General features: G+C 41.7%; 4 protein-coding genes across 26 annotated transcripts in view; 2 read left to right on the forward strand and 2 right to left on the reverse strand.

Annotated features, from left to right (window-relative positions):
* Positions 1-10734, forward strand: part of LOC135429145 (supervillin-like) — a 111940-nt gene extending 101206 nt beyond the window's left edge. For 7 of the 8 annotated variants that reach the window (XM_064683361.1, XM_064683362.1, XM_064683363.1 and 4 more), the window contains 6 exons: positions 6504-6645; positions 6699-7215; positions 7283-7440; positions 7510-9540; positions 9604-9854; positions 9919-10734. In XM_064683361.1, coding sequence (XP_064539431.1) covers positions 6504-6645; positions 6699-7215; positions 7283-7440; positions 7510-9540; positions 9604-9854; positions 9919-10158 — 3339 coding nt within the window. In that variant the 3' untranslated portion in view covers positions 10159-10734. Of the gene's footprint in view, positions 1-6004; positions 6169-6503; positions 6646-6698; positions 7216-7282; positions 7441-7509; positions 9541-9603; positions 9855-9918 lie in introns of those variants that run through there. The other variant, XM_064683372.1, reaches the window with a different exon arrangement.
* Positions 2329-4339, forward strand: LOC135429152 (uncharacterized). Its single transcript, XM_064683383.1, has 2 exons — positions 2329-2420; positions 2592-4339. The coding sequence occupies exon 2, from the start codon at positions 2716-2718 to the stop codon at positions 3655-3657; it is 942 nt and encodes a 313-aa protein (XP_064539453.1). The 5' UTR covers positions 2329-2420; positions 2592-2715; the 3' UTR covers positions 3658-4339.
* A 580-nt stretch (positions 10735-11314) lies between the features above and the next one.
* On the reverse strand, positions 11315-16115 carry LOC135429165 (purine nucleoside phosphorylase). Of its 6 annotated transcripts, none has more exons than XM_064683412.1 (4): positions 15979-16115; positions 14098-14172; positions 12920-13799; positions 11315-11555 (listed from the first exon to the last, which is right to left on the reverse strand). In XM_064683412.1, exons 1-3 carry the CDS (start codon positions 16092-16094, stop codon positions 12944-12946), a joined length of 1047 nt encoding a protein of 348 aa, XP_064539482.1. In that variant the 5' UTR covers positions 16095-16115; the 3' UTR covers positions 11315-11555; positions 12920-12943. The 6 variants fall into 6 exon arrangements, with proteins under 6 accessions (XP_064539482.1, XP_064539483.1, XP_064539484.1 ...); XM_064683413.1 differs by having other exon boundaries at positions 14098-14169; positions 15979-16113; XM_064683414.1 differs by lacking the exon at positions 14098-14172 and having other exon boundaries at positions 15979-16112.
* The window catches only part of Spn (Spinophilin), a 48886-nt gene continuing 37337 nt past the window's right edge, over positions 16032-27580 (reverse strand). For 2 of the 11 annotated variants that reach the window (XM_064683388.1, XM_064683387.1), the window contains exons 5-15: positions 26524-26544; positions 25517-26427; positions 25092-25444; positions 24827-25026; positions 24590-24767; positions 23998-24051; positions 23279-23879; positions 22024-22843; positions 21814-21950; positions 21074-21351; positions 20072-21007 (exon numbers count right to left, since the gene is read on the reverse strand). In XM_064683388.1, the coding sequence (XP_064539458.1) occupies positions 20741-21007; positions 21074-21351; positions 21814-21950; positions 22024-22843; positions 23279-23879; positions 23998-24051; positions 24590-24767; positions 24827-25026; positions 25092-25444; positions 25517-26427; positions 26524-26544 (3820 nt within the window). In that variant the 3' untranslated portion in view covers positions 20072-20740. Of the gene's footprint in view, positions 16646-20071; positions 21008-21073; positions 21352-21813; positions 21951-22023; positions 22844-23278; positions 23880-23997; positions 24052-24589; positions 24768-24826; positions 25027-25091; positions 25445-25516; positions 26428-26523; positions 26545-27580 lie in introns of those variants that run through there. The other 9 variants (XM_064683389.1, XM_064683391.1, XM_064683394.1 and 6 more) reach the window with 9 other exon arrangements.

Consider the following 27580-nt stretch of genomic DNA (forward strand, 5'->3'; position numbering starts at 1 on the left):
AACTTGAGTTGGCCTCGCCTCGGCTCGCCTTTGCCTTTGCCTTCTTCTGGCCATTGTAAATTGTTTTGTGAATTTGATATACTTGCAGCTTTATTTGCCCTACCCATCCATACCCATACCCATCCCTCCTCCCCACCACATTCCTGCCCTGATGCCAGAGTCTTCTGTGTAGTTTATTATGCTCCACGTATTGTTCGCTTGCTGTTGCGATTATGTTGTTGTTGTTGTTATTTTTTTTTCTGCTCTGCTGTACTTGTTCATTAGTCCACCCGAGACGGAGAATCGCAATGACAGTAGCCAGTAGTTGTTATAGTTGTTGCCTATATACAAAAGTTCTAACTAAAAGACGCTCGCTCTGGCAAACTGTTCGTACCCGACTTCATATCTCCTGCGCTCCGCTTGTCGCTTTTTTATCTGTATCTTTACAAGCTGCAAATATGCCAACGGCTGCTGCGGCGGCTGCTTATTGCTGATTATTTTTATTGCCTTTATGTGATTCATTATTTTCTTTTCAACATTTCTGGCCTGTCCGTTGTGGGACAAAGATAACGTGACTCTTTATTCGTATTTTTCCTTTGGGCTTTCCTGTCTTTATTTATTGAGATTCTGGCCATTTGCACCATCTTTGATAAGTTGTATTACATTTATTTGTAGTCGGTCTAAAAAAAAAAAAACAAGATGCAAAATTTACTTAATTTTTGTTCATTAATGATCATCAGACTCATCACATACCCAAAATTGTAATGCATCAGCCCTTGCCACTTAATATGCCAGTTGGAAGCTGATCTCTCACTCTCACTCTCTCTCTAAAGCCTGCCACTCTCCATGAAGATCTCTCTTATTGCTCTCACTTTACTTTAAATCGTCTCTTTTCGTTGCCTGCCGTCGCGAGTCAGCGACAACAACCTCACTTTACGTTGTCGGCGACGCCGTCATCGTCGCCGCTGCTCTCGCTCTCTCCAGAGCCGGCTTTGATAGTCTCCAATTGGCATTTATGGTTTGCTAATCAACCCGTTGCCGCAGTACGAACCGCGACTACAAGACAAGCGCTTCTCGCAGCTCGCATTATTTGCTGCTTTTTGCTTTACTGCTTAAACTTAGTTCGTAATTGTTATTGTTATTGTTATTGGTATGCATTTTTTTGCCGCCCGTTTTCATTGACATTCAATTTGATAAGCAGCAAATCAAAGTTGACGTGTGTGTAAAAAGTGCGCTCTGTCTCTCTCCCTCTCTCTTTCTCACACGCTCCATTCGCTCCGATTGCATAAAAAGTAATGCGAAGTAGTTAGTTTCCTGACTGCTCAAATAAGTTGCATAAACTGTCAAATGCGGCGCAGCAGGAAGCGAGTTACATAAAACCAAATAAATATTTTTATGTTTTCTTTGGCATTTGCATTTTCAACGATGATGAATTTGACACATTTTACGCCAAATTTTAAAATATATATTTAAGAAAAATGTGTTTCAAGGCGAATCGTTGCGCTCACTCACAGTCACGTCAACACACTCACCATTGAGAACTTTCTTATGTAGCATATTCACGCCTGGCCGCAATCTTTGACTATTACAAATCGGAACCCACGTAATGTTTTTAAAAATAAATACAAGATTTCTCATCGCAAATGCTGTGCACAAAGCACAAACATAAAAACGCAGAAAGATTGCAAAAATGTTCAATGATATATCATTAGTGAATATATAGTAAATGCCCCATCTGGATTTCAAGCTTTCGTAACTTTGCCAAAATCGAACATATAAAGGAACTGATCTAAATCTACCAAGCCTGGAAACGTTTTGGCAATGAATAATCTAATTTAATATTCTTATCTAATAATAATAAATAATAATAAATTCTAATTGGACGTACAAGATCCAATCAAGCACTGCCCTATAAAGTGCCAATAAGAAAGACGCTCCAATTTAACTGCAACTAGTTGTTCGAAAACAACAACAATTATAATTTAACCTAAGTGCGCAAGTGCAGCCGACGCCTCAGCCACCGAAACTCTTCGAACGCGTACATCATAAAGCACAAAAGCGAGAGAGCGTGAGAGCGGCAGAGAGCGGAAGAGCGCCAAGCGAATAGAGAGGTAGCAAAGTCCGCTGAGAGCGAGTCCGCACAATTCAATGAAAATTGCGCTCGTCGTCGTCGTTCAGTTAAGTTTAAGACGAGCAGCCGAAGAGAACGACCGCTGGGTGCGTCGGAATGCAGAAACGCGCCTGAAAACAAAATCAAAATAAATACGAAATCAACCAAATAGAATTAAAAATTCTTGAATAAATAAAACACAGCATTGTGGGGATATTAAATGACAGTCCAAGATAAAAATACGTTGGAATATGTTTTTTGATATGTGCATAAATATTGGAACAAGCTGTGCGGCTGATTGCAATGCAGAACTGAAAGCACTTAACGAAAGGTGTGTGAGTGTGTGTGTGTGTGTGCGAAAGAGAAAGGACATATCCGTGCCACAAAAATATTGCGATAAGTAGAAAATATCATCGAAATAATTCGCAATATTTTGCTGTTGCGTAAATGTCAAAGCAATAAAAATGTATAAAAATCGTATATCATTTCTTTCCCGCAACAGTCCTTTGTACAGTGCTCCGTGATGTCATGGTAAATCTTATCGAAGACTGAAAAACCAACCAAAACTTTTTTGCGAACGGAAACACTCGCAAAATCGAAAGCCAATTGCAGCTGTAACAACAACAATGTCGGACTACCAGTTGTATCTGGAGACAGCCGGGCAATGGCTGAGTCACCTGCCCTACCTGCTTGTGGCCTATGTGCTGCTCACGCTGCTGCCCAAGTCGATGATGCGGATAAAGCGCTATGCGGACGCCGACTTCGAGGCGAATCGTCACAAATTTCATCGCTGCTACGGTCCCGAGCTGTGCTGTCACGCTGTCCATGCCCATGACCAGGAGCCGCATGGTGTCAAGCAAAAGCAGCGCAAACCCGTAACGCGCGTCTATCCCAAACGACATCAGCCGAGGGAGACGAGGGAGCAGCCCATTGTGGCAGCGCCCACTGTGAAGCATAACAACAATGTGACCAAGATTGCGCGCATGTTCGAGTCGGGCACTGCGGCGCGGCAGGTGAGCCGCGTCGCGCCTGTGAAGCTGCCGGAGATTCGGATGGAGTCCGGCGAATCGACGCCGTGCGCCTCGCGCAAGGGCAGCATTGCCACACAGCTGACGGCGCAGCTGCAGCACATCGAACAGGCCATGCAGCTGTGGCAGGAGCTGGAAGAAGAGCAGCAACAAGCTGAACAGAAGCCCGCCAAGATCAGCGACGATTGGGCGCCCATGGCGGCGGTGCCTCTGCCCGCTATAAGACGCACTCGCGGCACCTCAGCCACGCCCTCGACTGCATCACCGCTGTCCAGCTCGCCGGAGCCAACGTCGCCGGTGCTGCTGCGCCAGCCGCCAGCACTTTGGCTCAAGTCCAGCATGGAGGACATCTTCCAGGCCATAGCACGCAGCGCTGAGGAGCCTGTGGACTACAACAGTCTGTCGCCCATTACCTGCATCGACGATATACTCTCCGAGCGCAGATTCTCGCGGCCTCTGTCCGCCTACTCCATTACGGATCTGCTCAACGAGGAGCACGACGCGAACGAGACGACCCTCCTCCAGCTGAGCAACAGTTGAGCTGCAGCGGCTCAGAGATTGCCAATCTCTCTCAGAGATCCGAGTGAATGCATGAACTGACATCCAAAAAAAGCTGTTCACTTGGTCGCTTTTATCGTGCCATGTACGAACTCAGGCGTCTTCCAGCCCGACCTCCTCCCCTCCCCCCCCCCCTTGACTCTTGCCTTTGTTCCCGAGTGACTCAGAGAAAACACTCGCTCGATTCGAGTGCGACTCAAGTCATCATCGTAGCTGTAATCAGTTGTGAATTATGCGATATGCCACGCCTCTTCCCTGGCTGACCAACCTCATTCCATTTCCATTTCCAATTGCATTTTGTTTGTTTAATTGATGAAAACTTAAGCAGATTAAAAGCACTATCACTAATATTATTATTAATGAATATCGCCTAAAATTACAAATGAGCAAACTTAGTTATCCCTTCGATATTTAACCTGGTTCTATCCTCAGTTATTTCTCAGTTCTCAGTTGTAATAATAAAAGTAATTGAATTACGCAAGCCCAGCAAAATGTATATTTAGAATCTTAAGTGAGCCCTAACAAAGCAAAGTACTAATATTTATATTTAAAGTACTTGCAATAAAAATATATTAAATAATTTGACTATGAATTAGTTGGAGTATTGCCTTCATAGACACGTATTATAAACTTATTAATAAATTGTCTACAACCGAAACAAAAATTAGTTGAATTTATATTTGTCAGCTGGCAGAAAAGTGCAACAGAATATATGTATAAAAAAATTTAATTTTAGCTTTGCATTGGCCTTGCCTTTCTGTGCAGCTGTTTTATCAATTTGTTTAAACAATTTTTTCTAATATAAAATATATGAATGCTTTAAGAATGTTTTTACCCCTACCGAGAATAACAAATGGAACTGTTTATTTCCATCAATTTATTCTGGCAAAACATCTGGCTTATGAAAGTATTTCTTTGAATTCAAATAACACTTACATAAGGGTATTCAATCTTCGGCAACACGAATCGATGTGCTCTTTCTTTACCATATATATATATATGTGTATATGTGTGAATGTTTGCCAACAAATTGACGCAAATCATTAATTTTCCATCGATGCCCGAGCCGAGGTTGAAAAAAGCTATGATAACTTAAAAAAATAAAGTAAAATGCGAGACATGTGTATTTTTATAGGGTATATGCCCTTTTCTCTAGATATCTTTACTATAAATACAAGAGCCCAAATCCATTGAACTTAGACTAGCTGCAAGTACGACCAACTTTTCAACGATCGAATAAATTAATGCACAAAAGGGCAAATGCCCATCAAATAGATGGATTGTCGGGTATATTCATTAATCATAACAACAACAACAACAAAAACCAATTGTAATTGAAAATTGAATTGAATTGCGCTTTCATTGTTGTCCCAATTGCTGTCCATGATTTCATGTGTTGACCTGTTCAGGTGTGTTAGCCCACGCCAAGTGACACTTGAGCAAAATATTTGACCAAATTTGGAAAATAGCCAAAATTCAGATGTTAATAACGTTATTTGACTTTTTGTTCGAAGCATTCAAAAGTGGGCAGGTGGGTGCAACATTTCAATGTCAACTGGAGCCTCAGTTTGGAAGATGTCTTGGCAAAAATGACAAATATGAATAAAATTTGAAAATTAATTAAGCGAAATTTCCACTTTAGACTTTCAAGTTGACAAGGGTCTTCAACGATCGGCTTCCCAAAAAGAAATGTTCGCCTTTGTTTTTATTTATTTACTGCTTCGGTAGATTTAACCCATTTTTTTATGAATGTGGCTTATCAAATCGAATGCCCATGATTCATCGTCAACTGTATTATGGGCATAAATGTGGTAGGGGCAGGGGCAGGGGGGCCAGCACTTTGCGGATGACGCATGCTACCGATTTCAGGAGAATTCCAATGTCTTGAGAAAGAAAGAGAATTCGCTGATATCTGACAATAACAAAGCGGTTGTTAATTTAATCACAAGTAATTAACAGTTTCTCAACTGTGCTGCAAATAAAGTGCGACAGTATCTGATAACCTGGTAACTGCAATTAAAAGGCCCAAGGTCTGGCCTATAGAGTATCTTCATAATAGTACAAATGTACTTAAATTATGTGTACATATTTACACTTAATTTGCGGCTAAGATTCGAAACTAAACAAACCCAAACAATTTGTTCTTTCCGCACTTCTCTATCTTACTTTTCACTCTCTCTTCAGGTGTATCTATAAAATGAGAGGTGCTTTTCTTATCTTATCTCAACTCATTCTCTCTGTCGCTCTCTCTCTCTCTGTATTCCTATCTATTGTGTGGTTATCATTGCCCAAGTCTCACCTTCGGCTGCGCAGTTGCTCAGTCACAGATCCCCTGGTACGGTGAGCACAACTCGAGATTCGATTGCGCTTTAAATTGTTTTGGATTTAGCCAATTCTCCAGCTGGCCAAGGGCTGCGCACTTGGCTCTAAGGTGTGCCGTGCCCGTGTGTTGTGTGTTTTTTCAAGGCGTACATAATGCAAAACGTAAAACTGGTAAATGGCTTTTAACTAATTTACAGCTGTTGACAGACCCTTCAAATCATTAGCTAACCAACTAACTAACCTATAAGTTAGTGACTCGTGAGTCATGCTATTTTAACTGGGAATAACCCAGCTTTATAACAACAATAAACAACATTAGAAAAACTCGAGGCAACCAAAAATGGTTTGATTGATGACCACTTTTTTGAAGCGAATGTGCGCGTATTGTTAACTCAACTTTTATTATGTGCCAAAATCTGTTATTTTTCGAATCTTTTTTTTTTTTTTTAATTAAACATTTGACGTCCACTCGTTAATCACAATCCCAACTCCCTTCTTTCGCACAGGAATCACTTTCTCTGGCCGAGTCGATATCGGACAAGCCGTTGCCGCCGTCGCCTTTGATCGTGGCCAGCCTCGAAGGCGGCAAAGTTTCGGAGCGCCTGGGTAAGCTCAAGTCAAACTCGGAGAACTGGAAGCAACGTATAGGTAAGTACAGTAAAGCCACTAACTGACCAAGATCTGATCGCAAATACTTACAGAGCAAACTGATGCCAAGAAGTTTACAGTCGCTGGACGACTGCAGAAGAAGAAGGCTCAATCGCCAGCTGAGTTGCAGTTCGAGCGTCTGCCCAATGATGCGGCCAAAAAGTGCCCAATGCTGGAGGTGCGCAGCGCCAATCAGCCGCAGCTGGGTCTGGCCAAGAGCCCCTCCATGATGGTGACGACGACGACCTTTTCGAAACCGACTCCAACACAGCGCAGCTTGAGCGTCGTCAATGCTGAGGAGACTTTGCCGCCCCTGAGTCGCAGCAACAGCAGCAGCAGCAGCTGCGAGTCGGATGGATCGCCCCACAATGCCAAGCAGAGCAAGGAGCTGGCCAACAACAAGAGCGCGGCCGCAGCCACAAATGTGGGCGCCCGAATACAAGTGCCGCGTCTCGACGACGAGGAGACCTTCGAAAACTTCTTTGTCGTCGTCCAGCCAAAGCCAAAGAGCAGCCAAACAGCAGCTGCCGTCGACATAGGCGCCTTCGATGATATAAAGCCCACAGAGCGGTAAGTCGCGCCAAGATATATCACTTGAATGAATATCTTTTCAATTGCATCTCCTCCCCTCCCACAGCCTCGTTAGCAAGCGCAACATTCAGGGACCCAAGGGTCGGCGAGCCGCACGCAATCCTCTAAAGACTTTGGCAGCCCGCAGCGACATCTGCTCGGAGTATACGGAACTCAACACGGGCATTGCCGAGCGCGAGGTGCGTCGTCTCAAGCTGGAATCATGTGAGTCACGCATATCCTTTGATTTATCTTCCACAAGCTAATCAATTTGATCAATTTCTGCCTCGGCAGTTGGACAACGCGGCAACTTGGCAGCAGAAGCCATCGCAGGTCTGGCATCCATCGAAGATTTCAAGTCGGTGGCTTTGAAGTCGTCATCGTTGCCGTTGCAGCAAATGTGGTTGCCCTATAAGCGCGTGATGCTGCTGCATGTCAAAGGACGCAACCATGTCCAGACGCGTCTGGTGGCGCCCGTGCCGGCATCGATGAATCGTGGCGATTGTTTTATTTTGGTCGCTGGAGCACAACTCTTCCGCTATGTGGGCTCCTTTGCCAATGTCATTGAGATCTCGCGCAGCAAGAAGATCTGCGCTGCCATTATAGAGAACAAGGATCTCGGCTGCACAGCCACACAGGAGCTAATACTCTCGGACAATAAATACGTTAACGAGCGTCAATGGCGTCAGTTCTGGTCGCTTCTGGGTGAGTCGGAGGAGTCCGAGGAGCAGCAGATGGCTGACTGCGGCCATGCGGATGAGGATGACGTATTCGAGAGCTGTCTGATTGAGACAAACAAGATCTACGAGTTCCATGACGATGGCCTGGTGCCCCTGGCCAAGTACTGGGGCTGCATACCAAAGGTTGAAATGCTCGATACACGCAAGGTGCTCGTCTTTGACTTTGGCAGCGAGCTGTATGTGTGGAACGGGAAGAACGCCCCTACAGATGACAAGCGGGCGGCCATGCGTCTCGCTCAGGAGCACTTTGACGCCGCGGATGCCGCAGACTACGCCCAGTGCTATCTGAATCCGGTCAACTATGCTAGCATTGTGGGCAGGCGCGAGAGCAGCATGTATGCCAAGCGCTGCGCTCAGCGGCCAGAGTGGTGCGTGCTGGGGAAGATAACGCAGAACATGGAGACGGTGCTGTTCAAGGAGAAGTTCAGCGACTGGCCGGAGCTGGAGCGCGAGGATCTCGAGAAGGACTATTTGGCAAATGGTGTCCATGTTGTGCGCGCACTCAACGGCGCAGCTCTGCTGAAGGGCGAGCTCCCCTACCAGGAACCCAATCTTGTCCTGGAGCAGGCCAATTTGGGTCGTGGCAACTTCTACTACGACAATGAGACCATGCGCCACTTTGATATTATCACCAAATCAACGGACAAATGGCAGATACACGAGTTCAATTTCGATGCGGCCGAGGCGCACAAGAACTACGGACACTTCTATTCCGCGGAGAGCTACATTGTGCGCTGGATCTACCAGATTTCAGTTACGGTACGGGAACTGAGTGGCAAGGTGTCGAATCGCAGCACTGTCGGCCGCGATCGTTGCGTCTATTTCACCTGGCAGGGCCAGGACTCGAGTGCTAATGAGAAGGGCGCCGCTGCTCTGCTGACCGTTGAACTCGATAAGGAAAAGGGCGCCCAAATGCGTGTGGCCCAAGGCGACGAGTTTCCCGCCTTTGTGCGACTCTTCCGCCAGCTCTGGCAGCATCATGGTCGCAAAGTGCAATGCCTGACCAGGCGAGCCGAGTGGCGTCTGTACCAGCTACAAGGCAATTTGCCCGAGGAATCGCTTCTAAAGGAAGTTCACTGCGATGCCCGACAGCTCCGTTCGCGTAGCTCCATGCTGCTCATACACGGCGCCGAGGGACTTGTGCTCGTTTGGCATGGCTGCAAGAGCGCAGCGCATACTCGTGCCGTCGCCTTAGCTGCAGCCCAGCAGGTAGCAGATCAGCTGCCTGAGGATTTGTTCAGCTGCGCAAGTGCCACAGTCCAGGAACTGGAGGAGGGTGCCGAGTGCGATCTCTGCACGACGGCCCTTGGCATTGGCATTGGCGAGGAGGAGCGCAATTATGGTAGTCTGCTAAAGTCGACCAAATGCTATGACTACACACTAAGGATCTTTAACCTGTCGAGCACACAAGGCGTATTCAAGGCACACGAACTGATCGATCCGATGCGTTGCCGGGATCTGCATTCTCCTTATCCATTTTCACAGTCGCAGCTGTACAATGCTCGCCAGCCGACTATTTTCCTGCTAGACGATGGCGACGAACTGTGGCTCTGGATGGGCTGGTGGCCACTGGAGGACATCAAGAGTAAGCTTGTTAATTAACCCAACCCATTAATCGTTTCTAATACTACCATTCTTGGAATTATAGTCAACTCCGACTCCGATCGCAGCAGCCCCACCAATGACAATCGTGCTGGTGTGAACCGTTGGATCTCAGAGCGACGAGCTGCTCTAGAAACGGCCGTCGACTATTGGCGTGCGAAGCACGGCGATAATGACGCGGTTTCCTTTCATGGCATCAAGGGTCACGTTGTTTGGGCAGGGCTGGAGCCGTTGCCATTTAAAGCTTTCTTTCCCGATTGGTCGGAGCGCGACGATATTCGTGAAATCAACCTCGAGGTAAGTCAATTCACAGCTTCGACATTTCCTTCATATATAGAATTTGTATCCCTTGGTATTACAGGATGGTCGGACTGATGTACCCACGTCCATCAGTGAAATGCTCGCACAAATGACTCAAACCGAATACCCGCTTGAGGTGCTAAAGGCGCGCCCGTTGCCAGAGGGCGTGGAGCCCACGCGTCTGGAGCTCTACCTGAAACCAAATGAATTTCAACACGCACTCGGCGTCAGCCGTTTGGAGTTCGATCAGTTGCCCGTGTGGAAGCAAACCAAGCTGAAGAAGGACCGTGGTCTTTTCTAAAACAACCACGAAAATGTGACCATATTAGACTTACACGTGAACGCAATCACAAAATACTTTTGTAACCAAAAATATTTTCTAACAATCTTCAAAAACGTACATGCTTATGTATTCTACCAAAACTATTTACAAGAACCACACGATACACGATACTGTGAGCATATCTTTAGATACTCTCGTACTTTATACACTTATCGTATATACATATTTATATACACAGATTTATATCCTGTGATAGCAGCTAAATATGTATTCAGACGACACAAAGATTATCACGAAATTGCACTGGTCTATCAAAAAACGTAAAATTTAATTACATTTATGTACATATTAAGTTGATGTGCTTTGTGTTTAACAAATTGACTAAATTGCCATTGTCAATTTGTATACAGCACATACAAATTTAAGGTAAAATACCATTGCTCTCTTTATTTCATACTTTTCGTGTACTCAAGTTTCTATTTACGTATATCTACATTTATTTGCTCATTTTAGTATTTGTATTCTATTATGTTTCGATTTTATTTCGTATTATGTAGTTTTTATTAAAAAAATAAAAATAAAATCAAAAATAAACATGAACGTTTATCATTTTTATGGGTTTCTGCTAGCTGCAGCTGCAGCTGTTGTCTAAAAGCAGTCTTACAGCACTCATTTTACAGGAACTGCTATTTAAAAGTACTCATTTTAAATGAGTTACATTTTTGTTCCTTAATGCTATGCAATGAATTTTTTTATTAAAAGCACTCGGCGACCATCTGGGCATTTCTGTTCGCCTGGTACTTGAGCGGAATTTTGGGCAAATTTGGGGCCGGCGACGAGGGTGCCCCTTTTTACTACGTCACTTTTCGGCCGCAAAAATATTATTTGTCGACCTTCTGGGCATTTCTGTTCGCCTGGTACTTTTGGGAAATTTTAGCTAAAATTTGGGACCCAGCCGACGACTAGGGCGCCCCTTTTGGGTATGCAACGAAATTTTTTCGGCAGCTAAAAAATATTATTTGTCGACCTTCTGGGCGTTTCTGTTCGCCTGGTATTTTTGCAGATTTTAAGAAAAATCTCGGCAGCCAGCGGTTGCCAACAAACTGACGTCACGAATATGCAATAGGTATCTAAAGACCGTTGATTTTTGAATTTTTAAATAAAAAAACAGGAATTTCTTTGTTTTATTTTAAATATTTGATTTATTTATGTTTAAATTTACAAATTGTTGAATTTTAATGCTAATTTTCTTAATTATATCCCTTAAAATTATACAAAACGAGAATAAATTATAATTGTTGCCTACTTGAACTTAAAATAGCTATATCTGCCTTAATTAAAGTCCGATCCTGGAAAAATTTGCTTTGTTAGTCGTGGAGGTCCTTAGAGCTCATTGTAGTCCTTAATTTGTCAGTCTGAAAAGATAAAAACACATTTAAATTAAATTAGTAAATAAATATATAAAAGCATTTTATTTAAGGAAAATAGGCCATAACTCGGGCAGGTCCTTGCAGATTTTCAAAGGACATGGTGCGTTAGGATCGTGTTGACCCCCTGCATCGATGTGCATCATAAAAATATGGGGTCATCTAAGAATCCCAGGACTTGTATTTTGACTTGTAAAATTTCAGTCGCGAAACGTACGGAAATGGCCCGAAAACACAAATCCTTAAATATTTCCCAAACTACAAGGACGATCTTATTGAAATTTGGCCAGCTTGTAGTCCTGGTCAATACAATTTTTTTGACACATTACTTGCAAGGATACATCTGAGTTATGGCCTATTTTCTTCAAACAAAATCGTCCCAAAAACATTTTTGTCTGAAGGACTTTCGTCCTTTGGGTATTAAATTCTTCAATGGGAGGCTGAGGACTATCTGTTGACCAAAGGACATCCCGATAGTCCTTCAAATGGCAAAATTAGCCCGGATATTTTCGATTTTAGCTCATTTTGCGACTAACCCCCTAGGAAAAATTTCGACGAATTTTTTGTCGAATTCTGGAAATTCTTGAATGCCAATCGATAGTTCTGCTCACCACGAGTTTAAAAAGGCATAGCCTTCCTATATCCTTAAGGATTTGGCCGAGTTATGGCTACTTAAAAAATGCCCTTTTTCGAAAATTGGCCATATCACGGAAACGGCAAGGACGATTTTGTTGTCCTTTGGACAGTTTATGGTCCTTGATCGTGCGATTTGTTTAACACAGGACTTGTCAGGATCCGCAAGGATACGTCCGAGTTATGGCGTTATTAATTTACGAAAGAATTGAACTAATATCTAGGCTGCCTAAAGGACTTTCGTCCTTTTCATTATATATACTGAATTGGGAGGATAAGGACTAGCGGACTAAGGACCGTTAACGGACATTATGATCAGCAAGGACACGGCCGAACTACAGCCTTTTATCTCTACAGACAAAAATCTCTTTTGCTCAGCTCCTTGAAGGATTTTCGTCCTACTTATTACGTATTCTAAGTTGGCAAGACAAGGACTACATGTTGTTCAAAGGTCATCAGAAAGGTCCTTAAGGTGACCAATTTAATGTTCATTAAAAATACAATAGCCATAGCTCTAAAGCGACAAGGATGATTTCCTGATGATCCTTTGGGCAGATCATAGTCCTTGTCCATACACAAGGTGTTTGACATACTTTAGGCTTGAGCTTAATATATAACTACTTAAACACATTCTTATCTATCTATATCTATATTTTATCTTATACTGTCAATTTTAAAATGGGTTTTAGGCTTAAAAATAATTTTAAAATCAACCAGACCTCGATCAGGTGACTACGGCTGGTCTAGGGCCCCTTTTGGATTTCAGCTATAAGTCGGGAAACCAGCTCGCAGCATGCCTTCTGCCTGTTTTTGGCTACAGCCATGACTTCGTCGTGATTGGCCTCGTCGTCCTTCTTGTCGCTGTACTCGATGGAGCACTTGTTGGTTATTAAACTGAAAGCGAATACTTTCATGTCGCAGTGGCGAGCTGTGATGACCTCGTGCACCGTGGACATGCCCACTGCATCAACACCCATCATGCGTAGTGCCTTTAATTCGGCAATGGTCTCGTAGGTTGGTCCGCCAAGGCAAGAGTAAACACCGACATGCATACTTGACTCAATTCCCATTGTTTTAGCAATCTCAATCGTCTTGTTGATCAGGTCCCTGTTATACGAGTTGACCAGAGCGGGAAAACGGGGCCCAAAGCGTGGATCGTTGGGTCCCTGCAGAGGAGAATTGCCAGCGAAGCCCAGCATATTGACATGATCATGCATGATCATAATGTCGCCAACGTTGTATTTGGGATTTATACCGCCAGCCGCATTTGTAGCAAAAAGATACTCGACGCCACAGAGCTTCATCACGCGCACCGGCATCGAGCATTTGGCCAGGGGGTAGCCCTCGTAGAAATGGAAGCGTCCCTGCATGGCCATGACATTGGCGCCCTCCAGCGTACCGACGACCAGTTTGCCCGCATGTCCCTCGACTGTCGATACGGGGAAGTTTGGGATCTTTTCATACTCGAAGACCTTGGCATCCTGTATGATATCGGCAAGGGAGCCGAGCCCAGATCCGCAAATGATGCCAATCTTTGGCCTTATGCCTGAGCCCTTCACAATGAAGTCGGCGATCTCCTGAATGACCTCATACGGATACCTGAAAATGGTACAACGAAAATGGTATTAGAATGACAAATATTTGAATATGAATTATTATATTTAGCAACAGGACAGAGTACATTAAAATATGTCTGCTTGGCACAGTGAGAATCAGTGAACTAGAATGTGCTTTTAAGTTTGCATAAATCTTAACGATAAAAAATACAAATTAAAATTGCTTTGATGGAACACAAGTTTGTGAAGTGAAACACGATGTGATAGTGCGAGTACGATAAGTACAATTACAAGAACGAACTGGGACAAGCACATCAAAAGTAATATAGAAGTCTACAAACGTGTCTTCATTCATGACGCGCACAGCCCGAAACTCTTCGGGTGTAAGGGAGCATTGTATACGGTTGTCGCTCCTGCTGTAAAAATGTTCGAAAATTGTAGATTGTAATTATTAAAATTTTGATTGTCAGGATAATTAATTAAATGTTTTCAATATGAAATTGAGTGTTAAATAAAGTGATTCACTTCCTCAAAAGTATTGTAATTGACGTAATAGGATTATCTCCCAATAATAATAATATACTGAAATCTAGACAGACCTTTCATCACCATTGTCAGGCGAAGGGCGAATATTGCTTATACAAAAACAAGATCTACAAATCAGAGAGCAGAGCATGCATGTAAAATTTCAATAAGAACAAAATTATAATACTTAATTTGTTGGTTGTTGGTCGTTGAAGCTGAAATTGTTTAATTTCGATTTTTAAACCGGCTATGCAAAATCGGCGAATATATTAGAATATCCAGGCGATATGTTTAAATGCTTAAGTTAATTGTTGGAAATCATAGACGCAAAATTTTGCAACAACCTGTTTCGAAATTAAATCCGAAAAGAAACGACACATGGCTTTATCAGCAGAGCAGATGCCAATTTGTAACTAGTACTAGTTTGTTGCTCAGCTGTTTTATGCCTAGCCCCATAAAAATGAGTAATTTAGATAAAGGCCTATGTCAAGATCGCGGAACACGCCCATTTTGGTTAACCAATCAAGAGCGACTAAGTAAACTTAGTTAACTGGGTCAACACACGTTACAAATCATGTTTATCAGCAGTTACTTGAAGCTGCGGCGGCTATAGTTGGGCATTCTGACCGGATCGCCTGCCTGAGGGCATTAGCATTTCTTGCCGTAAGAATTATGAGCGTCAAGTAGCTCTCGTAATCTCCCAAGCAGCTAGAAAATGTCACGACGGCTTTTTTATGGAACATTTTGATTTAATGAGCGATCGAGGGCTACGCAAATTGATAACCCCCTATGGCGGCTGCTTGGGTATTCTGGAATGTCTCATATTTATGCTTGGCTTTAGCGACGACGACTCCCAATATCAGCAGCGGCAAGATCAAGGACAGTTCATTAGATGTATTCAAATACTATACACAAGAAGAAAACTTTTCGGAATCAAACACACTTACAGCTGGCTCTGAGCTGTTGGCACTATGTTTCGGACAGCTTGATCATTAATAGCCGATTTATCACCAGCCTTGCCCCTGGGATTTGAGCAGCAATCGCTATTACACATTGTAAAAATTTAGATCGAATAGGAAAATAAAATTTTGTTTAAATTTAGTTGAGAAAATGCATGTTAACTCTAGCAAATGCAACTAGATGCCTGATTTGAATATCAAAGGACACTTGAAACCCAATCGAGGATACTTTTTCCTGCCGCCGTTCATTAACTTACAGCAAACTCTGAGGCGTGGGTACTATTATGTCGACATCAGTTTTGCCATTCTTCTTCTCGGCACAGGCAGTGCCAGTGCCTTTGCCATTGCTGGGACCACCCTTGCCCGAGCAGCAATCACGAGAGCACATCTTGCCGTACAGAAACCAGATGGGCCGAGTAATAGTCAGACTGAGTGTCATATAATTTTGTTTGTTGTAATTTTTGAACCCAATCCTAAATGGTAATGCCATGAAAAAAGAATTTTGTATAATGGAACCAGGACACATATAAGTCAAGGCCTACTACTAACTAGAACAACTGAATCGATACATATCGATTTTGGAAAAGCGTGACTATGACGACAAAGAAATACCCACAATACCACAATGCCAAGAACTATAAAAAGCTATCAATTATTGTGCATTGTTGATAGCAGGTTACTTAAATAACTAAGCGGTCTATTGTTGTTTTTTTTCTTTCGATTGATTGTTTTTCTTACGTGTGGTTCTCCTGCGCGGTATATTCAGAGGTTTTGTGTCCATTGCTGTGTCCACTGCTGTTGTTGTGATTTCCATTGCTGGTGGCCACGTCGCCTTTGGAATTATAGCCAGTCATATTGTATTGCACTTCCTTTCGGGTTTTTTGAGTTAATTGTGGACAATTGGAAAATGTTATATAACTTTGCACAGGTTGTGTGTTGTCGTGTTCACAAAAGTATGTAAATGTCTTGATGAACTTTCACAATGTGCTGCTTACTAATCAGTTCGCCGATTTGATTATAAACAAATCAAAGCTAATTTAAATCCAACAGACTGGTATTTCTTTTATTATCTCGTTATTGTCGCGATCTGTTTTTTTAGTTCTCCTTTATTGTGATTACTCGTTTCGCGTTTCCAGTTGCCTCCTCGAGTGTACTTTGATAATTGAGCCGCGTCGTCAGCGTCGCTTCCACTTTTAAACAGCAGCCAGCTGGCGTGTCGCTGACGTTGACGCTGACGTTGACGTCGACGTCGGTGTCGCAGCGCTGCCTCTGCGTGCGGCTCAGTCAGCGTTTATTGTTCAATATTCAATTTAGGATCCGAGCTGCTCTTGTTGTTGTTGTTGTTGTTGTCGTTTCATCGACGTCAGCCATACCGGAATCGAAGCTCTTAACTGATTCAATTGAGCTAAATTTAATACATTTAGAAAAGAAATAAAAACAAACACAAATACACAAAATAAACTAAATTTAAAATAAAAATAAAAAAAAAACTAAAACCCGCCTTCGATTTGATAATAAACGTAATTAATTCGCTGAAATTGCTTCTCTAATATCACCAATTAAAAGTTGCCCACATGTGTGCTCACTATTAGACAAAGATTGTGTTATCCAATGATAAGATTAAATTGTATTACTTATTGCGAAACTTGAACTTGACAATATACTCAGTTTTTAATATTTTTAATATTTATAAAATGCCCCGTTTCTGATTGAAACCTTAGCTTAAAAAAACTATGACTACGAGTCCTGGTTTTGTCAGAGCTTATTACAAAAATTCTATAAGCAAAATGTACATATTGCGTGTTTCTCATTATTTGAAAACATTTTTTTAAAACATTCCGCACGTTGAATATGTTCTTGTTATTATTGTTGAGCTTATCAAAAGCTGTGCTTCAAAACAAGGCGAGTATTTTTACTGAATGCTCAAATCATCCGATTCGTTGATAAGCCCGACGAACAGTGAAAGCCAGCCCATATGGAATCGCAAATGCAATTTATATTACCTGGCAACAACTGTTAGCTAAATATTTGCACGTACATTTCGGACAAGCTCAGAAACCGTCTGCCATTAAGAAAACTGCAATAATAATAATAATAATAATAATATTACAGTGACAAATACTGATAAATTCAGCTTCCCAACTGAAATTATCAGGCTTATCAGGCCCAGTTCGAGGGGGGTATACGTCAGCGAGATTAATATATATATTTTTATGCCCCAAGCGATTTACAATTCAAGTAAACAACTTTATTTTTCTTTGTGCAGACCTCATTAGATTCAAGTAAATTTCTTGAGAAAGCCTATGGTGATAACTATTAGTTCTTTATATAAATATTATTCACGTGAATAATATTATTATATTTTAAGTTAAGTTTTAAATTTAAATCAAACAAATTACTAAAAAATTAAAAACAAAAGAATGCATATTATTAACTTTCGAGCTGGTTCGCTTTGAATTTCCCGCACAAACTAAAATCTGATCTTTAAATAAACAGCAGGTAGTTGTCAGTGGACGAGCATGGAAAATTTCCAGTTGATAAGAAAAAATTCCGTTCACATGGAATATTCAAGAACCGGGCTGTTTTAGGTACATATATCTAACGACTGCATCTATGATTAAGAGAGAACGAGAAAACTCGAAGAAAATTGTTGCGCATTTCTTTTGTTTTTGTTTGTTTTTTGTTATTGATGTAAAGAATCTTTTCACACGTCAGACATAGACATAGACAGATAACAGCAGCTGATAAGAGAATCATGAGTTGGCAGTCATCTTTGCCTGCCTCTAGATGAAAATTTGTGGTACTAGATGTGACGTTTATTTTATTTGCAGTTTTGAGTATAAATCGTTAGCTCATTAGCAAGACATATATTTTATATTATAATTAATTTTTAATGATTTTCAACTCTTTTGATTAAGTATAGTTTTATTGGAGTAGCCAAGTTGATTGCATTGCTATTGTTTTTTTTTTTATTTTGTGCTCTTACTGTTTTTTTTTTCATTGATATTGCGAAATTGTTCTGCTTACCATATGGAAATTATTGTGAAAAAAATGATTAATTGAAACAATAAAATGAAACAGAACGTTTTGAAACCTACACTGGCTGAGTTCAGCGAATAATTATGGTAAAAAACAGTTCAGTTGCATATTTTGAAACTAAACTATATTACACTCTGCAAGGGTATTACGCGGACTGTGTCTATGATTTTATTGTTGTACCTTAACTGATTTACACTGATAAGGCCCGATTTCAGTTCGACACCTTCTGAGCCTTGCAGACAAGTGGAAAATTGCTAAGCAATAAGTACTGCGAATACCTAGAAAGTCTCGTGAACCTCTGCGTAGATCTTCCCATCACACACCCAAGGACTTGAACTTAAACTCAAAAAATTAAACTCATTCATAGTTTAAATCAGACAGGCCCGGACAGGAAAATAACAAATCGATCTAAGTAAACATTTGTGTGCAAAAAAAATAAAAGAGGCAGAATTTACTATCGCAACCCCAATCCAGACCCAGACTAAACAACAACTACAAAAACATTTGAATTCGTTGCAAACATGTTTAACTTTACAAAACGAAAATTCCTATTGAAATGAGTACAAGGTAATTTAACATGTCAATCATCTATTCAAACAAATTTCTTATTTAAGAAATATGCGGAATTTAAATAGTTTAACATATTCGTATTTTGATTGAGGTCAAAAGGGCGGAACTATTGGACGCTGTTCGGACAAATTCCTGGTCGATATCAAATAATAAAAAAAGGTTTTTTGCTTGTGGGACGGTTTTTTGCAATTAAAAAGGCACGAATGTGTTTTGTAAGTGCTTTGACTTGTAATATTTTGCGATACAGGGCTAGGCCAACCTATTTCAAAGTTTCAATTTGTCCAAATTTGTTGTTTGTTTTAATTTTGATTATGAAACTTAAAAACAACTACCCCAAAAGTAAAAATACTCGACAAAGTCGAATATGAAATGTCTTAATTGGCAAGATATTTGGAGATCCTGACAAAAAAAAAATTTGGCAAACAGGATAAGAATATCATTATAAGATGTATTGTAAAAATGACTAAACCAGATATTTTAGCTGGGCGAACATGTAAGAGAATCAAAAAGGAATGGATACTTTGCTTTTATACAATAACCATAGTCTAATTAAAAAAAAAACGACAAGAACTTGTATTGCAAAATGGGATTAAAACTAGACATTGAGCAAAACTACGAGAACGAGAAAAACATTAAAACTAAGAATAACATTTTAATTAGTATTATGTTATACATATATATTTAATATATCAACTAAATGTATGTTACAAAAGTAAAAGTAAAAATAAAGTGCACTCACGCTAAAACATAAAGTTAGACACATACATACATACATATGAAGGGGCATATGTATATACTAGCTAGGGTAAGATCTTTGCTCTCTATGTTTATCCTGGCATATATTGGCATATACGATCTTATGATTTGATTGATCTATCCACGATCAATTATCTTATCTGGTAACCACATCGATTATATCTTGAAACTTAAGTACTTAAGTGGCTTGCAAAACATATTATTAAGCAAATACGAATACTTTAGAAAACTTTGAGACTAATTACATACACTATCTTGGCAAATACAATGCAATTGCAGTTTCATGTGTGAGCGATTACAATATTGTAGGCTAATCTTAAAATTGCACAATGTTATAGAAAACAAAAAAAACACGAGATATATTGTTTAACTTATGGTTGTGTTACCTTTTGCAATTAACTTAAATATTACATATATATTTTTAGATATAATATATTATTAGTATATTTATGGTTAAACGTATGTATTTTTATATTTAGTTGAAGCAGCTGTTGAAAGCCGCTTCAAGTCTGTTCAGCTAATTCCTTAAGTGTGCTACTCGTAAGACTTTTCGTGTTTCATTCTCAATTCAATTGTTCAAACTCCTTATCGTTTTCCTTTACTTTTAATTGCATAAAGAATTTTTCCCTTTCTCTATTAATAATTCATAAAAATCAGTCAGTCCAACGCTTCCTCTTGTTAGCTTTGTTTTTCTTCTCTATGTTGGGTGTTGGTGTGTGTGCTTATGTTTTGATTTGGATAATTTAAATTGTGTGTTATTCAGCTTGTAGGGTTTAAATTTATAGATTGGTCAAGTCAAGTTACTTTCTATATAGGCATGTACCGTCCCTGACCACATCTGTTGCTTGCTATTAATTATTAGAATAGTTCATAAATACATCTATGCTGCATTAGTTTCAATAAGTTAAAATGTAGTACGTATTATAGATGTCTGTTGTACAAATAAATTATGTGTATTCTTATTAGTTATTTTATAAGATATATAACTATTATATACTCATATATATATGATATATTTCTATAAATATATATAATTAAACGCATTTGATGTGGTATGCATAGATCTTATGAGTGCTTAGTATGCATATATGGTTTTGGTTTTTGGCTACTTTGTTGCTTAAAATCTAGAATTCAACTACTTTTTTTTGGCTGCCTTCTTTTCAGCCTTGCGTATGGCCTTTTCGCGTTCGCGACGTTCGCGCTCCATGTCTTTGCGCTCCTTTTCGATGCTGGCCTTCAGGTCCTTTAATCGTTTTTTTAAACGATTTTTGTCATCACCGCAAATGCCCAATGTTTTAAAGTCCTTCGAGTCAAGAGTGAGCAAAGCGCCGCCTTCCACGTTGTGCTCCTTGAAGACAGGTATATAGCGCTCTAGCTCAATGCCCATCAACCAGTGTCCCACCTGTGCAGTCCAATTTTTTTTGTTTATTTTGACAAAACTTGTTGATTCTCTCGGTTAGTAGTTTACCTGCTCCTTGGTCCATTCGTGTACGGGGCCTCCTTTATAATTGTAGCAGGCGACAGCCGCTTTACGATCCGAGAAACTAGAACTGGAGCCGGACAGATCCAGGGTCCGGCTGGGCGAGTAACCGGGCGAGGAGCAGCCCGAGGACATGCTAGTCGGTGATGGCGGTCCGGTGACATGCGCTGATTGGGTTAGCTGCTGCTGTTGATGCTGCTGATGATGCTGCTGTTGCCAGGGCACTGTGCCGGGCGGGGAGAGCGATTGCGGAACAACTTGTTTTACTTTAGAGGAATTACAGTGTTAATAGTTAGTCGTAGCAGCAAGAGAGCAAGGAAGAGAGAGAGGAGAGAGAAGAATAAACATTGCTGTGTTATTATTCATGTGATGCCATTTGTTGTTGTATGCACCATATGAACAGAGTGACAGAAAGATGTATGGCTATAACACGACGTGTAACAATTTAGTAATATTACTGAGGGATTCATAAAATGGAATGGCACACGCATTAACGTTCAATACAACAGTATATAGTTGAGTATAACAGAGTACTTGGTTATCATAACAGTTTGGGGTATGTATAACAATAAACTTGTAATGTCTTTATGTGCACATGAATAAATGGAGCTTTTGATAGAAGTATATGATAACGGGGAGAGAATTTGAGTTAGTCTTTTATAGGATAATCAACGATTCCTTGTTGAAACCGGTTGCAAGTCATTTTTTGTTTTTTTTGAATAGTTCACCTTTTGGCTGTGCTTCATTGACCGCCTGGCGAATCTCGTTGATTAGCGTCTTGCAGTTAATCGCTGCGGCACTTTGGCTCTTGTTGATCTCTGTGTAATCATCGCTGGAGTGGCGCGAGGAGCCGTCCCCTAAACGTCTGCAAAATTCCGAACGTATAACATTTTGTTTAACTGTATGCTGTGTGTGTGTGTGTGTGTGATGTCACCCACCTCTCACGATCGGACAGTGCTTGATTGAGCTGCTCAGTGAAAGTGGAGCCCGGTAACTTGCTGCCATTGTTGGGGGCCACACGGCGCCGGCTCGGATACATCCAGTTCTCGCCCTGATCGTTCTCTGCTAGCTTATCATTAGAGCCCACTATAGAGTCGTATGAGCTGTTGAGATCGCGATTACTAGCACTGCCACCGCCACTTGCCACAGTGCCAAAGGTTGTCATGCTTCCGCGATGAAAGTCGTTCAATCCACCTCCAGTCTCCGCCGGCGAGCCCAGCGCATTCTTAAACAAACTGGTGCTGGCCTGATGCTGTTGCTGCTGTTGCTTGCTGGGATCCTTGTGCACCTGAGCATAGAGCTGATTGATTTGAGCCTCGCGTGCCGTTGATTGATTCGATGAGCTGGACGAAGCCGATGACGTCGAATTAAGCAGTATGGCCGTTGTGGTCCCTACATGTCCATTCGAGGCGGAGGCTGGCACAATGCTGCTGCCAATAGGCGTATTTGACGCAGGCGGATGATTCTGCAGTAAGTTATTCACGTTGGCTAGTAGGTGCGAGTTGCCATTGGATAGGTTGATGCCATCATGGCCGGAAGACACACTCGTTGCCAAATTGAGTGCAGTCTGCTCCAGTTCCACCTCTTCCTCCTCCTCACTGTCATCCAGAGTGCAATCCGAGCTACGGCTGTTGCTTCTGCTGCGCTTGCATAGATTGCCATTTAGCAGCAATTCGCTGGCTCCATTGGCGCTGCTGTTACTACCATTAGATACGTTCGTCGAGGGTAGCTGGCGATTAGCTAGACCACCACGGGAGGCTTTTGTTTAGATATTTTTTAATTCGATGATTTTTTTATAGATTTATTTGTTTAAATTATTTTTTTTTTGAATTTTTGGTATTTTATCATATATTCAATCAATTTTGTTGTGTAGTATGGTAGTGAGATGGCGCAGCAGTGGGCGTGATAATTTCAAATCAAACGAACAAACAAATATGGAACGCACACGAGCACGTGGAAGAGCAAATCACAAATCAAATTGAGCGGCAGCAACAATGCGCACAAAATACAAAGAGAGATTGGAGAGAGAATGAAAAGAAGAATTACAAAACATTTAGCACACACAGACAAAGCGTACAAATTTCATCAAAAAACAATACGAAACTTATTCATAACTTTTCACACACAACAAAAATTAAAATCAAATCAATGAAGTGCCAGAAGCTGAATAAAATTGCTGGGCCAGGTACTCACCCAGCTCGATCTTGGTTTTGTTGACAGAGTTGTCCAGCAGCTCGTGCTGCGGCACGGCCGCGTCAAGTTCGTCCTTAACGGGAACTTTGCGCTCCACGGTTGCCGTTTTGACGCCGTCTCCGTCGGGTGACAGATCGGAGATTTCCGTGTCGGATAGTTCCGTTTCCAGCTTATGGAAGAGAGGCTTGGGTGGCGTCTTACGCATCATTTGGGGAGTTAACTTAAGAGTGGCGCTATCGTAGGGCAAGCCCACTGGAAAACCAGCCTTTCGCTGCGTTTCTTGAAGTTCATGCTCCAGATTGATAACACGATCCTTGAGCTTTTTGACTAACGCATTGTACTCAGTGTCCTTCTCCTGCAGCAGCTGCTGATAGAACTCCTCGCGATGGCACATATCCAGCTCGCGCTGCTGATACTCGCGAACCAGCCTCTTTGCTTTGTTGTACTTTTTGTCCAGTGCCATATACTGCGCCTGCGACTGCTGCAGCATATTTTGAAGATTGGCCGCCTCCTTCTTAATATTGCCCAGCTCACGCTCACTCTGGCGCAGTCGTTCACTCAGCAGTTCGTTCTCATTGCCTGTTGTCTCGAGCTTGACCAACTATAGATGGAGGAGGAAATTGGAAAAGCATTAGTTTTAGTTCGCCTTTTTGTATTGTAGAATTTATGAGATGATATGAGATTGATAACAATAATAATTAAAAAAAACTCCAACAAACCTTCCGTTTAAGATTTTGAATAATTTCTTCCTTAACCATGCAACCCATTTCGCTCTGAATGAAAAATATAAAATAATAACAGCATAAATTATAAGCAAAAATGAGACGATAAATAAATAATAAATAACGAAGATTAAGAATCCTTGGTGTTTAATTTAGCCCTTCAGATTTAATGAAGAGCTCAATTCGTTTGCCATTTGAATGGTTGGTTACAATATTTTAAAAACCCCTTCGGGACGATTTCTACATACGGACGATAGACAGAACAAAGAAGCATCTATGCCAGAATGGCAAGCTGCAAGACTACTTTGTAGAAAAAAAAACACTCTCTAAGTTAAATTTGCAATAATTTAAATTAAAATCAAAATGATTATAAACTTAAATATTGGGCGATATGAGGGGTCTAACTATAACTTGTATTTCTTTAAGAGACGTTTTATTTCTTATGACCAATTACCGCTTTATGCTGCATTTCAATTTCCGCGTAGTACAAGCCAATTTTGAAATTCAGCAAAAGGAGAGAAAAAGAACACGATTTTAGCACAACTGCAAACAGAGCTTGGGTACACGGATTTGCACACACGAGACATACCTCCTGTAGAAGACGCTTGAGCGACTCAACCTCCTGTGAGTGTGTCGCCTCGACCTCCATTGGATGCTCGACCTGTACGGGACTAGATGGTCCCTCGCAGACGCTTGAATTGGCTGAAACTGGCTGCGTCGAATCCTCGGAGTAGTCGAGCGTGCGGCGCAGATACTCTTCTTGTTGACTAAGAAAGCAAAAAGTAATCAACTGACCAGGTTGGGATTGATAGATTTAATGGATTACCGTTTAATGCGCTCTTCTTTTTCGCGATCAGCTTGCAGACTCAGCCGTATGAGCTGGGCAACTTCGGAGTTTTCGGGATCACGTTCGCGTCCGATTTGAAATTTGACTAGACCGGATGTATTGCGCAGCACCGAAGCTGCATAGGCTTGGGTAACGCCCACCAGACTTTTACCGTCTACTTCGATTATCTGATCGTTGACCTGCAGGGATGAAAAATGATTATAAAAATGTTATGGAGATTGGATATAGGATTGACGATACTTACTTGTATACGGCCGTCGCGTGCTGCGGCGCCGTTGTCAGTGATTGTTTTGACGAATATGCCTAGTTTTTCTAAGCCAGCGTCGGCGCCAACGCCCATACCAATAATGCTGAGACCTAAACCCTCGGGACCTTTCATTAATTCAACAGGAAAGACGTGCATCTTTTCGACACGCTTCTCCAGTTCATATTCGGCCGAAGCGGCCACCGGATCGACATCTTCATTGCGGCGATCGTAGTCTGTCACAGAGAATGTCGAATATACGTGTATGGGGCCGGAGCTGAAGCGGACCTTTGGATTCTTTCGTACTGTGATTGGAGGATAGGAGCAGTCGTCGTCGTCAAAGTCTAGCAGACCTTTTAGAAGTTTCAAAGTGGCGAGCTTAGTGCATCGGTTAAAAAAATGTAGACCCAGCCTCCTCGACCTACCTGGCACTTCCATCCAAAAATTGCCATCCTCAAAATAATGCACGCCCGCCTCCACAAGTACCTCCTTGCTCCTTACTGGCGGATATTCTGGTATATAATACTGGCTATCGTCCAACTCAGTTATGCCAGTGCTCAAAACAGTCGAACAAGTTGCTTGCTCAATATCCCCCCCCAACGAATATGTGGAGTTGTGCTTGCTGGAGATGATGCTGTCGTCGATGGTGGTCGTCTGATTGAACGTCGCATCCGACTGTGTGGACTCCACGGACACAATTGATTCGTGCAGTGACTCGCCGGTCACATAGGTCTGATTTAAGTCGGAATGTTTTCCCTCGGTCCCTGCTTCCGGGACTTCGTAGCCATTCTCAAGTTCCGTTTGGCGTCGTGTCGTTGTGTTTATTAGCAGATTCTCTAGACTACGCGTTGGCGCCTCGAGCACATCACGCAGCCACTCCGGCTCGTCGTCGTCGTGCCGTGTAGTCGATGCTGTTGCTGTCGATGGCGTTGTTGTTGTGGTAGTCTCTGTCTCTGTACTATCCGCCTTTACGAATGTCGCATTCAACGCAGCACCAGTTGTGGGTTCTGCATGTCCAATACCGACAATATTAACAGCTTCAACGTCATCCGAATCAAAGTCTTCGGCGACCTGCTGGTCCTCCTCTTCATCTGACCCTTCCTCCTCCACAACAGCCACAGGAGCAGTTGAAATTTGAGTGTCCTGCTGAACTTGGGAGACTTGGGCCGGGACTGTCGATTCCTTGGCCGCTGTAGACTCCTCGATGAGATTCTTGATGGTAGTCGGCGATGTTGCTGTGGCAACAACGGCAGCAACAGCCACGCCCACGTTGGGCGACACGTTGAGTATTTGCTCAACTTCTTTTGCCTGCTCGTCAGATAGCAGCGACTGTTGTCTGTCAATTGAAAGCAATATTAAAGATTGTCATTAATAACACGGTTGGAGAACAGAGTTGAAAGGGGTTACGTTATGCATTTTGGGCACTACGAACCTGATTTTGTTTTCCAAAATGCTACGGCATGAGACGCAAACATACACATAGCATACACATAGGCAAAGTTTACATTGTAGGACAATGGACAAAAGCAACAATAACAGTCAAATACGGGAAATAAATGCAAGATCAATACATAAAAGAAAGGGAAAGAATAATTTAAAATTATATATAAATGTAATAGTAATATATATGTACGTACAGGCAAATTAAAACTACAATTACAGCAAAGTACGCTTAAATATTAAAATACATGAATTTTTTAAATAAAAAATAGACTCATTTAATACACATGCAACTAGGATGATGAAAACTGATGGATAATCTACAAATTAATAACTTATTAATAAAATATGAAAGTGAGCTGACAAATCCGATTGATCGCTCAATTCAAAGCCTCATATAACTATTGCAATGCTGAGAATTTAGTAAATTTTGGAGTTAGTTAAAGTAAAGTCACAATACGAAGCGGCAAAGTATGAGTGAAGGACTTATGTGAAGTGAATTTAATGCGCATACGCCACGTTGCACCTGACGAGGCCAAGAGAATGATGGGCGTATGCGAGTTGTTGGCTGCATTTAACGGATAAGTGTTGCGTCACTCTCGCAACGTGCGTGACGTCACGTGTTAGCATAACTCAACTATCATTCTAGGTGTGTGTGTTCGTGTGTGTGTGTGCCTTTGGGTGTGTGTCTGATCTTCTCTGTCTGTGCCTGGTAATTACTGCCAACAAATGGAAAAGTTGCTGGCGTCTGCTCTTGTTGCTAATCAGCTAAAATATACACACTACCAAACACACACACACACATATATACACACATGCACACAACCCCTCATTTGGTACTCATGTTGCTGTTGTTGCATGTTGTAAGTGCTTGATTATGTTGTTGATAATGAGGTACAGGCTGCTACAGAAAACAACACACGGAGCTGTGCACATGGAAGACAGGAGTTTTGTAATACTTGTTAGTCCTTCTATTTTTTCGTCAACCCCCAACCCTCCCCCCTAGCACTATTACTCTTTTGCAGTCTCAAATATTCTTTATATTAGGA

Source organism: Drosophila montana, unplaced genomic scaffold (genome assembly GCF_035044405.1).
Source record: "Drosophila montana isolate Dmon_TW-CO22-7 unplaced genomic scaffold, ASM3504440v1 contig_2592_1, whole genome shotgun sequence".
NCBI lineage: Eukaryota > Metazoa > Arthropoda > Insecta > Diptera > Drosophilidae > Drosophila > Drosophila montana.

Coding starts and splice junctions, on each gene's coding strand:
- LOC135429165 (XM_064683411.1), bottom strand. CDS start 15,730: ATGGCATTACCATTTAGGATTGGGTTCAAAAATTACAACAAACAAAAT. Junction 13,800..15,497: donor CCCACGCCTCAGAGTTTGCT/GTAAGTTAATGA, acceptor TACCATTTTCAG/GTATCCGTATGAGGTCATTC.
- LOC135429152 (XM_064683383.1), top strand. CDS start 2,716: ATGTCGGACTACCAGTTGTATCTGGAGACAGCCGGGCAATGGCTGAGT.